This window comes from Artibeus jamaicensis, unplaced genomic scaffold, assembly GCF_021234435.1.
Source record: "Artibeus jamaicensis isolate MK-2021 breed Jamaican fruit bat unplaced genomic scaffold, CSHL_Jam_final scaffold_833, whole genome shotgun sequence".
In the NCBI taxonomy this organism is placed as follows: Eukaryota; Metazoa; Chordata; class Mammalia; order Chiroptera; family Phyllostomidae; genus Artibeus; species Artibeus jamaicensis.
Window position 1 is genome coordinate 2578631 of NW_026522056.1, and position 12605 is coordinate 2591235.

General features: G+C 47.7%; 1 protein-coding gene across 1 annotated transcript; it reads left to right on the forward strand.

Annotated features, from left to right (window-relative positions):
* The first annotated feature begins 2131 nt into the window (after window positions 1-2131).
* On the forward strand, window positions 2132-11758 carry PROZ (protein Z, vitamin K dependent plasma glycoprotein). The gene is made up of 8 exons (XM_037140733.2): window positions 2132-2290; window positions 2668-2831; window positions 4805-4829; window positions 5432-5545; window positions 6565-6696; window positions 7274-7359; window positions 10016-10133; window positions 10971-11758. The coding sequence occupies exons 1-8, from the start codon at window positions 2221-2223 to the stop codon at window positions 11483-11485; spliced, it is 1224 nt and encodes a 407-aa protein (XP_036996628.2). The 5' UTR covers window positions 2132-2220; the 3' UTR covers window positions 11486-11758.
* Window positions 11759-12605: the final 847 nt, after the last annotated feature.

A 12605-nucleotide genomic window follows, 5' to 3' on the forward strand; every position in this document is an offset into this window, starting at 1 on the left:
CCAGAGCTTCCTCAGGGAAGTCATCTACGGGCACAGAGACCAGCAGGAAGCCAAGGGTGAGGAGCCAACGAGGAGGACAAAACAAGGGTTTGGTGGATTTCTTCTCAGGGTACAGGACAGGTTACAGCACCACAATAAAGCCATCTTCTCCCTGGGCACTGCCACCCTCCACACGCACACTCAGTTCCTGAGGGTAGGAGAATGAAGGGGACACCGTGGGAGCACACACCTCGAAACGTGGAGGGTGCTCTGGACAATGCTGTGAGGTTTGAAGGGACAGGGAGGCCCAGCTGAGTGTGAGTTAGGAAGCAGAGGAGAGTGTGAGCCAGCTACGTAGGGGCCGGGCCCAGTGCTGCTGCTGCAAAACCAGCAGCGGTAGTAGGTTCACAAGCACGCAGGCGGCCTTCCAGGAGCAGGGCCTGCGGGCTGACTGCCGGTCTGTCCGGTCCTGAGGCCCCGCTGCAGGTGCGGAGCAGAGACCGAGGCCTCCTGGCAGATGAGCCAGGGGACCATGGTGGTGGTGGTGGGGTGCTGCTCCCCATCCCCACTGGGGTGGAGCCACCTAAACGGGAACTGAAGCGTTTACATTCTGATTATAGCAGGACCCCCGCGGCTATAGCCCCCACAGGAATCACTCGCTGATTGACTGAGGCAAGCCATCAAGGCACACCAAAACCCTGGTGGAAAAAGCCATTGAGAAACAAGAGTTTATGGTCTCAGAGCATCCCCCAGAAGTGACTGTTAATTACAAACAGGACAGGGCAGCTTTAAAGTGGCCAGATCTGCTGCCCAGGTTTATCCAAGTGACCAGATGGGCTGCCCCGTGAGCCTTTCCTGACACAGTGCAGTGGGAGGTCACACGTCCCTGATGCAGGGAGCACCCTGAGTCTGTGAGAGGTCAGTTGGACAAACCCAGCTGACGAAGGCCCAGACACTCCACAAATGTCAGTGCCCAAAGCCCCAAAGCATCTGGGAAACTCGTTAATTGATTGGGGGCAGAAACAAGAGGCAGTGAGAGAGGACACCGCAGGAGGATCTCATCGCGTGCCCTGTAACGGAAGGGGGTCCCCCGTACGTGGGGTGAAGGGAGAGGGGAAGCAGAGAGACAGACAGGCAGAGGCGGTGGATCCTTCATGCTGGTCCACAGGCGAGTGCGTGGCCGGGAGCGAGTCGAGGGTGGGGTGTGCGAGTGTCCACCCCTCAGGGTGTTTAATCACCTCATGGTGCTGAGGTTGATTCTCGGTTCAAAGACACACTTGGCTCCTACAAAACGTCCTCCAGGTCCACTCTTCCATGTGGCACTTAGCGTTCCAGGAAGCCTGGCTGGGCGGGCCTCACGGTGAACCAGGCGAGGCCCAATGCTGTGGTTGCCTCTCTAGCCGCTAACAGAGAAGCTTGCTGACCCCTGGCCCACCCCACCTAAGTGCCAGTTCTCTCTGCGATCTCAGGTCCTCTGCTGCCCTCCTGTGGACGCCCTCCCCACACTGACCTCCTTGCTGTGCTCCAGGCAGCAGCAGCCCGTACCCAGGGCCTTGCCTCCCCCCACCCCCCGCCCCCGACCCCCTCATCCGGTAAGGCTCGCAAGGCTCAGTGCCTTCAGATTTCTCCCCCAAAGGGAGCGTCTGTGACCAGCTTGTTTGAAATAGCGCCCGCCCGTATTGCCCAGTACATGCTAATCAGCTCTTCCTGAGAGTGAAATGTGACAGTATTGCTCGCCCTCCCCCACAAAGGTAGGCTCCAGGCCGAGGTCTGGCTTGCTGCTGCATCCCCAGGCTGCTAGGGGAGGAAGCCGGCCCACGCTGGTCACGCAGGCTGCGCAGGAGTGTGAGGACGGATGGCACTCTGGTCCATCACCCTATGTCCTCGGACAGGACCACCTGGCCTCGCCCTCAAGAAGTGTACCCAGTTCTCTGTCCTAAATGCCTCCCCAAGGCCCCCTTTGCTTTGGCTCTTCATTTCTCTGCCTTTCCTTTTCCATCTTTGTCTTAAACAGAAAAATGTAAAACCAAAGCATATATTTAGAACGGTAAATTTATGCAATAAAATTCCATGCGAAATGTGCTCCTGGCAGGAAACACTTTTCTCACTTTCGGCTTCTGTCTCCTGCCAGCACCACAGTTTGGGGCTGGCGGTCGTTTGAAGCAGCTGCTGCGCTGTGAGACGGCCCAGGGTGGACTTCGGCCCCTGTGTTTTCAGACCTGTCCCTGGGCTGCAGTCAGAATGGCGGGCTGCGTCCAGCTGCTCCTGCTCCTCCTGGTCGTCCTGGTCCTCCACCCCGTGGAGCCCTCAGGTTGGTGTCTGCTGCTTGTGTCCTCCTGGACAGTGTGGGTTTGGTTGGGGGTGCTTTTCCAAGGATAGAGGAGGCCCCAAGTGACCAACAGGTCTTAACTCAGCTCCCAAAGAGCCCTCCTGATCTCTTTATCATTCACAACAAAAGTGTTGGAAATGATGTCCCTTGGGGTCCTCCCAGAAGAGATGCCCAGAAAGAATCAGGCATGAGAGAGGTTGAGCCTGGTCTGGTGGGGACAGAAAAAGTGATGGCCAGGCCACAGGTAGACGTCAGGCCATCACAGCACCATGCACTCTGACCGCCAGGAAGCGGGCGTCGCACATCTCAAGGAAGCCCATCCATGCTGACAGTGTCTACATTCTTATCTTGCTCTACAGTCTTTCTTTCCCCCTCAAAAGCAAACAAAGTTCTGGTAAGATGGAAGCGTGCTGGCTCCTACCTTTTGGAAGAGCTCTTTCAGGGAAATTTGGAAAAAGAATGTTACGAAGAGATTTGTGGCTATGAAGAAGCAAGAGAAGTGTTTGAAGATGATGTGATCACTGTACGTACCCTGGCCATGAACTCACATGCTTTCTGATCATTCCGACTTCTACTGCCTTTGAGGGCACGGTGTCTCAAAGAGACAAAGCCACATTTACGACTCATTTCGTTACTTGTGAGGCTGACTTAATCCTAATTTTACAGATGAGGAAACATAGACAAGTAAAATGATTTTCCGCATGTAGTTAAGTAAACGTCTTGGATATTATCTCAGTTCTGCACCCTAAACTCCTTCTGATTAAGCAAATTAGCTCATTAATTAAATTTACTCATCACCAATATCACTCAGCTTGTCATGACTCTGACAATTTGATATTTTTAAGAGACTTAATTGTGTCAATATGTCAACAAATTTTTAAGAAGCAAAAATCCTCTCTACATTGCTACATAATAAGAAAATCTCTCACAATCTATAATTTGAATAAAAAGTGACTGCATGTATACTGTAAACAATACAGGCAAACTGTTCGTACTTATTCATAAGCGTGTCAGGAGATAGAGAAGTAAGTCAAACCTGACAGGCTGAATATCTGTAAGTATTTCAGAAGAGTAAAATACTTAATAAAGGTTTCCTAGTTCTACATATAAAAGTAACAATATTTAAAGTTATTCTGAATGAATTATCCACCTGTTTCTCTAGTATATTTAAAAAATATTTTTATGTTTTATCCTCACCCAAGGACATTTTGTCCTTGCTCTTAAAGAGAGAAAAGGGGAGCAGGGAGCAGGATTGAGAGACAGACAGACAGACAGACAGAGAAACATTGACTGGTTGCTTCTGACCGGGGACCCATCCCGAAACCTGAGTATGTGCGCTGACTGGGCATCAAACTCGCAACCTTCCAGTGCACAAGACAATGCTCCAACCCACTGAGCCACACCGGTCAGGGAGTATTTTTAAAATAGTCTAAAGTCATTTCTTACATGCTCATACATGAGAGAACACTTCTGAGATAGATCATCTTTAGTAAAACTAGCAGAAACTCAAACTTTCTGGTAAAAGAAAATTTGTGGGGGATTTTTATTTTTCAATTACTGTTGACATTGAATATTATTTTATATTAGTTTGGGTGTACAATGTAGTAGTTAGCTGTCCGTATAATTTGCGAAGTGGTCCCCTGATCACTGTAGCACCCACCTGACCCCACACAGAGTTACTACAGTGTTACTGACTGTAGTCCCTGCGCTGGACTTCACACCCTCATGACCGCCCCGTGACCATCGATTTGTACTCCTCAGTCCCTTCCCCTTTCTCACCCACCCCCGACCCCCTGCCACCGGGCAGCCATCAGTCTGTTCTCTGTATCTGGGAATCGGTTTCTGTTCTGTTTGTTCCTGTATTTTTCTTTAGATCCCACGTATAAGTGAAATCACACAGTATTTGTCTTTGTCTGTCTACCACGTGGCATGATGCCCTCTAGGTCCAGCTGGAGAACTGCTTCATCTGCACTTGTGACATCACTCAGGCTATAACAAGTCCAAGTGTGATTAGGGAGATACAATCACTTGTTTACGTTCTAGGCCTTAGTTCTGAGTAATTTTCCTAAGTTTAGACACCTCCACCCAAGCTAACCTCCCACACACACATACACACTTTTAATTTTTTAATTGCTGCTTAATTGGCTTATAAAAAAGTGCACCCTGTAGAGCAAGGACACCAATGAAGACTGCCCGGGGGCAGGAAAGGCGGCCTTGGGAGGCCGTGGCCATGGCCTTTGTACCACGTCATAGGCTATTATTTCTCCTTCTTTAAATAAGTTACAGTAAATACACATGAAATAGGATGTTTCATATATATATATATTATATATATAATATATATATCAAATAGGGTATTTAGTAAAGAATTTTACACTTTGTTTCAACCAGTATTTTCCTTTAAAGGGGATAAAATCAACATTTTCATATCTTTAAGCCAATCCACAGGAGAAAATATTAAAAAACAATCTATTTGCAACACCTTTTGTTTTACAGGATGACTTTTGGAAAAAGTATATGGGTAAGTGGTTTTCCTCAACTCTTGCAAGGATGATTTCCTCTTCTTTTTCCTTGAGATAAGGTAAGGCATTCCACATTTCAAACCCTCAGTACCTGGACAGTCCCTGAGGACAAGCACGAGGGTGGGAAAGTTCCGAAGGTCCTGCCAGGGTCCGGGAGAAGCTCCCTCGTGGGCTGGGGTGGCAGAGACCAGGGGTCCCCCATGCTGAGCAGCCCCTCTCATTCCTGTGGCCTCCCAGGCTCCCTGGGGCCTCTGGCTAACAGATCAGAAGCTGGTTAATCTGAGGGTAAACTGGGCACCCCTGTGGGAGGAGCTCCCAGAGACTGGGGCTGAAGGGGTGGGAGAGGGGGATTTGGCCAAGAGCTGCGGTAGCCAGACACAGTCACGGTCACGGAGGTTGCTCAGCAAAGAAAGAGGGAGGCTACGGAAGGGAACTGAGACAAGCATCGTGAGCACACGTGGACTGGTGGGCCCCTAGGGACATGTGAGGTGCGCCTGGCAGTCTGATCCAGCCTCCTGGTGTCCTGGGCAGCAGGCCCAGGGGGCGTCAGGAGAACCCAGGTGATGCCACCTGCACAAGCTTCTCACAGTGCTCTTGGCAGGTGGCTCCCCCTGCCTCTCCCAGCCCTGTCTCAACAACGGATCGTGCCATGACGACATCCGCAGCTACACCTGCACTTGCTCCTCAGGCTACGAGGGCAGGGACTGCGCCTTTGGTGAGCCCCCACCTGCACTGGTCCCCCCCACCACATAGTGATGGGCTCCCAGGATTGAGCAGAGGGTGCCCGTGGGAGCCCAGTTCTCTGCCCACTGGAAATCATCCTTTGACTGGCCCTCCTACCTTCCGAACACATCTACCTACAGTTCCCATGGACTAGAGGCCCCTGCTTGTCCTCCCAAACCACCCCCACCTACGCCATTTACAATCTACCCTTGAGAATTCCTGACACCGGCCCCATCCCAGGCAGGGGAGAGGAGCTCTGAGGGCCAGTCCATGAGGGGGGTCATACAGTCCAGCTCAGAGGCAGGATGGGAACCAATGCCCCTTAAATACAAATAAATGATATGCAAAATTTACTTGTGGGATGGGGAGAAACCAATTTCCTATCAGTAATTATTAATCATAGAAATAAATTCACTTAATCCTTTCAATGCTTTTTGGTCACTACAGAGTCGATTTTGGTGGGGGGGGGGAATATTTCCAGCCAGACCTCTCCTCGAAGTCCAGCTTTCACTCTTAACTGCCACCTTGAGAGCCTCACATAACGTTTTGTGACGTCCCAAACCGGACACGTGCTAAAGCAAGGTTTTGACCTTCCCTGCACATGTATCCCTTCCCCCATCCTGGCTGTTCAACCACCCATGTGGGGTCGCACAGAACCCTCCCTCCCACATCCCCACCTCGACTGCAGCAGGAAGTGGAAGATGACCACAAGTGAGCACAAACAGTTAGGGAAATGGACCGATGCCTTGCAATACATATGCATATACTTCCACGACCAAGTGACCTTTTCTGAGCATAAATACAAGGTTGTCACTCACTGAACCTTTGCTTTCTCCCTGCTCATTCCCGAATGTGGAAGTGTGAGGAACGATCACACCAGGAACCAAAAGTCTGAAAAGAATGAGAACATTTGGACTGAAAAAAGCCAGAACCCCAAGGCACAAGGAAATTTAAAAGCAACAATTTCCACGTCAGCACTCCTGGTTTTCCCCTTTTGCTTTTGTTTTTCAGCTAAAAATGAATGCCACCCATTGAGGACCGATGGATGTCAGCACTTCTGCCACCCGGGAGAGAACTCCTACACGTGCAGCTGTGCAGAGGGGTATAAACTGGGCCCCGACCACAAGTCATGCATCCCACACGGTGAGTCCGCAATCAGCGAGAATGGGAAAAGGTGGGCTCTCTCCTTCCTCCCAGCCACACCCACACCCGGCTCCTTCTCCTACGATAACGTTTGAAAAGCCACTTCTCCAGGAAAGGAGGAGTCACCATGCCTCGCCAGCCCTCCTTGCCTCCACGCTGGAGCTTGCCCGGGACACAGCAGTATCTCAGCGAACCCACAGGACCAAGAGCAGATGATTTAATTTCACTCTGTGTTCATGAGTTAGCTCAAAATAATGGGCATTAAGAAATCAGGTTCAAGCCCTGGCTGGTGTGGCTCAGCGGATTGAGCGCTGGCCTACAAACCAAAAGGTGGCCAGTTCAATTTCCAGTTGGGGCAACATGCCTGGGTTGCAGGCCAGGTCCCCAGTAGGGGGCGCATGAGAGGCAACCGCATACTGATGTTTCTCTCCCTCCCTACCCTTCTCTCTAAAAATAAACAAAAGTCTTTAAAACAGAAAGAAATCAGGTGCAAGTAGTTAGCACCATTCCAGCAGATAAAACCTGACGTTCAGTTCGGAAGGCACTGACTTTTCTTCTGTTGTCACCATAAATGAAGAGAAGTGTGCGTGTGGAGCCCTGGGTTCTGTGTGCATCAGGGCAACGCAGAAAACCAAGTGGAATCTTCAGATCTTCCCATGGCAGGTAACAAACATTTTTTAGACTCGTTTTACCTTTTTGTTACAGATTTCATCCTGCTTGTCACTTCTGCATTCTTTGCCCACCAAACAGAAACATAATGACAGTGAAAGAGGCACCCTGGTTTAGGTGAACTATTTACTGATCTCAGCATCTACTTCAGAGCACTTTCTAATGCTGAAGGCACAACTTCAGCTGTCTTCAGCCTTTGCACCCTGGGCCTTTCTTACGGAGTTCAAAAACTGTTCCCCGGGTCATTTCTTGGAACATAGGCATCCTGAACTTGCACTTGGGCGGATGAGTTGACGTGGGTTCCAGCAAGAGACCGTGAGGAAAGGCAGGTGGCTGGAGTTAAGGAGCCAGGCTCCACTCCCCGACCACCTCGCTGAAACGCCAGCTCCACTGTGTGCAGAAATTCTCTTCTTTGGCATTCATTTTCGTTATTTTCCAGTTTCTTCCCTTGACTGGTTTGGAAGCTAAACATTCTATTATTTTTCTATTTAATGGTCACTCTTGACATTTAAACATTCACTTTTAACTTAACATATAAAGTTAGTATTTTTCACCTTCCCCAAAATTATTTCAAGCACCAGGCTCATCTGCTATTTTAACCAGTACTTTATTCTTTTCTTTTTTAGTAACTCCATGAAATAGGTATTATTTTTATTATTATGGCTTCCATTTTCCTTGCCTCTGATGCAGGTCATCTCCTTCTGCCTGAAATACCTTTAGAACAGCCCTGTCAATCAAAATATAACATAAGCCACACATGTAACTGAAATTTCCTAGTTGTACTAATGAAAGTAAAACAGATGACATGGTTTTGGATAACACTTAATTACCCCAATAAGTCTGAATACTACTATTTCAGCATGTAGTGAATATTAAAAATTGAGATACTTACATCTTTTCTCCACTACTAAATCTTCGACATCTGGGGTATATTTCACACTTGGAGAACATTCTAATTTGGACCAGTCACATCTCAAATGCTCAGTAACCGCATGTGACTACCATGTTGGACAGCCTGGCTTTAGAAGCGTCCTTAGAGCATCTGTGAGTAATAAGCCTCATGTGCGTCATATCTCACATTTCTACTTCAGCCTGACGCCTACAAGCCAGTGTAGCCAGCGGGGTCACTTGGCTGCCACGTGGAGGCCAGGACAGAAAACTGAAGAGCTCAGCGACTACTCTAATTATCCAGATTTAAAAGGCAACTGAGAGGAGATGAAATGACAGAAAGGGGAAAAACCGGAATGGTCTAGTTATCAGCTGGTGAACTTTATCTTCTGTTGCCTTTTCTCCTCAAGTTTTCTAAGACCCATTATTCATACTCACATTATTATCGTCATCTGCCTGTCAGCGCACTCGGGCAAACCTCAGAATGGTGGGGGCAGTGTGGGGGGGCGGGTGATGAATGACCATGTGCAATCCAACCTTCATAAACGACACTGGTGGTCTAGTCCTACCGCCAACACGCATCTTCAGTCTCCCAGTGCCATCAAGGGAACCTCAGGTGCCATTTCCATCCATGGAGGCAGTGTTAGCCCATCCAGTGGGAGCAGGAGCCATTTACCTGGGAGATTAGCATTCCCTCCGTACAAATCAAACACATTCAGTGACACACTGATTTGTGCAAGTTAAGTACTATGAGATTTTTTACTCTGGCACGATAGTTATTTAACTGAGTTAATTGCCCTAGGATATAATAAAGTTGAAAGTTATCTTTACAACTTGTTTCTTACATTCTTGATAAGAATTGGCACTGTGTTCCCCTGCATTTTATTACAAGTCTAGCAGACTACCACGGAAAATGCCATCTTCCCTCATACTTGGTTTCATCCACCTATAAAATAAAGACAATAATACAAGAGTTGCCGTGAGGGACAAGGAAAATGTACCTGACTTATGTAGGTGGCCAGTAAATGGCAACTATTGTTAATAAGCACTTAAGAGTCCCAGAAATGAGGCTATTACATTTGAAAAACTCACTTTGCCCAGCATTTTTCATTTTTACTAAGCTATAAAAACTATAATTAACATTTCTTGAGCCGGCACCTGTGCTATAAGCGTACATGTTTTATTCCATTTAATCCTCAAAATAATCTCACATTTTACCTGTTTTATATCCCTGATAATTTTCTTTGCTCTGAAACCTCCCTTGTCTGGTGTTAACGCTACCGATTAGCATTAACATGTAATTTCCCCCATCTTTTACTTGTAAATTATATTTAAAGTAATTTTATAGGCAGTATATAGTTGGCTTTCACTTTTATCCAATATGAAAAACCCTTTGCCTTTTGATCGGAGTACTTAGATCATTTTATACTTATTTATATAGGTACAAATTCATAATTTTGCTATTGGTTTTCTATTTTTCCCATGCATCTTTTTCCATTTTTCATTTTTCTGCCTTCTACTGGGTTCCTTACATACTTTTTTATAATTCCATTTGAGCTTCTTTGTTGGCTTTATTGGCTGGAAGTGCTTGGTTAGTGGCAGCTTAGGTGCAGGGCCCATCTTTGCGGTCACAGCCTCGGGCACCTGCAGCTGCCACGCCCGCCCCACAGCTGTCTTTGGAGCCTGTGTCTTAACCGCAGACTCCGCTGCCCCAACCCTGCCAACTGTTTCTGGTTGTTCATTGTCTGCTTTGGTCTTTTAGGTAAAACTAACGGACTCCAAAGGCAGAGACTTCTGTGGTGGCGTTATAATACAGGATAATTTTGTGCTGACAACAGCCCAGTGTTCACTGTCATACAGAAATATCAGCGTAAAAACATGTGAGTATCTCAGCACTCGTTTTTGTAAGATCGCACTGGAAAAAAACACTCTCTGGCACAAAATGAAAATTTTAAAACTAGAATTTTGTTTTGAATGCAACACAACTGAATTGAGCTTCAATGATACAGATACTTCTAAAATGAGAAGGCACCTGTAAAACATCTGGTGACGCGTCTGGGGAGAATGCGCAGGCAAATGCTAATATTCCGTCGGAGGAGACCTCCGCCAGTAAAATGTAACTTAACTTGACGCGGAATGGAGTGGCCGTGGTGAAGACAGATGACTGACTCAAAGTCAGAAGGCCGGGGTTCAGGTTCCCCTGTCACCCAAGACCGTGGCTGTGATGTGAGGCTCAGCACCTACCTTGTCTGTCCCTCGCTTCTCGCCCGTAAAACATGGGAGTAATTTCTGTGCTGTAGTTCCCATGATAATCTGAGAAAGCGCTCTTTAATGATTCTGAAGAGCCCTAATATATTTTACTCCTCATTTTTTACTATTTTTCAGTCAACAAAATGTCAGCCTGAAAAACTACATCTAAACGGCCAAGTTTTGATAAGCTTGAGGAAGTTCCTCATAATTCCCCTGTACTTTTTTGACCATTTCACCAAAATAACTCATTTTGATTTTTTCAAAAGAGGAATATGAGGAATTAGTTGAAATACTTTATGCTGTGATTTCCCTCTCAAAGCACAGGTGGAGGAAGGGGGTCACCGCAGGAAGCCACGGCAGTTTGTTGTGCCCAGCCTCTGCCTTGTCACGTGGCGGAGGGACCAGTCTCCTCTTATTGCAGTCTGGAAAATCAGGCTTCAGAAACCAGTGATTGTCCATTATTTCAGATTTTCACAGGACAGGCAAGGACCCCCTGACGATAAAGGTGAAGCACATCCATGTGCACATGAGGTACGATGAAGAGACAGGGGACAATGACCTCTCACTGTTGGAGCTGGAGCTGCCCGTCCAGTGCCCAGACTTGGGGCTCCCCATCTGTATGCCCGAGAGTGACTTCGCAGAGGGCAACCTCATCCCCAGGACACGCGGCCTCCTCGTTGGCTGGACGCTCAACGGCTCCAAGCTGGGCGACGCTCTGATGCAGCTGCCAGTCACCTACATGGACAGCGAAGAGTGTGGCGCAGCCCTCAACGTGACAGTCACGACGAGGACATACTGCGAGAGAGGAGCAGCGGCTGGAGGGGTGCAGTGGGTGGAGGGCAGCGTGGTCGTCCGAGAGCACAAGGGCACCTGGTTTCTGACAGGGATTCTGAGCTCAGCACCCACAGAAGAGGATGCACGGGAGTTTCTCCTCACCAAGGTTTCAAGATATTCACTCTGGTTCAGACAAGTCATGAAGTAACTGCACCCCGCTAATCAGAAAGCACAGTATGTGGTGGGATTGCCCATGGAGTTGAAATCTCACAGCAAAACGGTGTGACTGCCTCAGCACGACTGTGTCTACAGACCACTGGTTACTGCTTACGACTTGACTTTCAGCCGGTGCCCCACAGGGATTTTTAAAGCGTGCAGTACCTGGCTGTTTGGTCAGGGGCACTGACCTCTTTCCCCTTAGACTGTTAAATAAAAAAATGTCATCAGCAACAAAACAGCAGCCATCTTGTGTGAATGAATCAAAATCGTTTTTTGTCAGATTGGCAAAAAAATATATTTTGTGGTGTGCTGCAGAATTTTGGTAATTAGTTTGAGTGCCATGAGATGAAACGAGCTGAAAAATCACTGGCTTATGGAATCATTATGAGTACGGTGGAAAGTTCTTTCCTTGGGACTTTTTATCCAAACACACACCTTAGGAGAACGGGAGATACATTAAATAACAAAAACCTATCTGTCAATCGTAACAGCCCAGTCTCTTAAAACCCTCTCCTTTTCTAAGTCTAATAATTCCCGATACCATCGAATCAATGAACGTAGCTCAGCCTAACAACAAACATATGCTTAGTAAGTGTATGTCTTTGGGACGCAAGCTTCTAAGAATCGCTAGGTAGAGACAAAGAATGGCCTCACAGCTGGCTGGGTTTGCCAACTGCTTATATAAGTGAAAGCGTTGCTTGGTGCTGGAAGAGTTGGCATGGAGAAGAAAATAACATTGAGGGGGATGTTATACAGTTTTAGAGAAAGAACCAGGAAGCACGAGAGAGGTTAAAAGAAGACAGGGGCCTTATAACAGGGCTGTGTGCTCACACGGGCACTTGCAAGGAGGGAAACCTCCCGGACAGGTTCCCAGGACCTGCTGGGGAAGGGCGGTGCTCAGGCCCTCAGTTCTGCTTCTGAACCAGCTGGCTGACTCTCAGTTATTTAACACCTCCGTGCCTCTCCCCTGGGTTCTAAATGGAGTAACAGCATCTACCAAACAGGGCTGAGTTAAGAATTAGAAGTGTTGAATCACAGTGATTTTCTATGGTCATCATGGAAACTGCCACTTCAACACAAGTGAAAGACAGAACACAGCCCCAAACTGT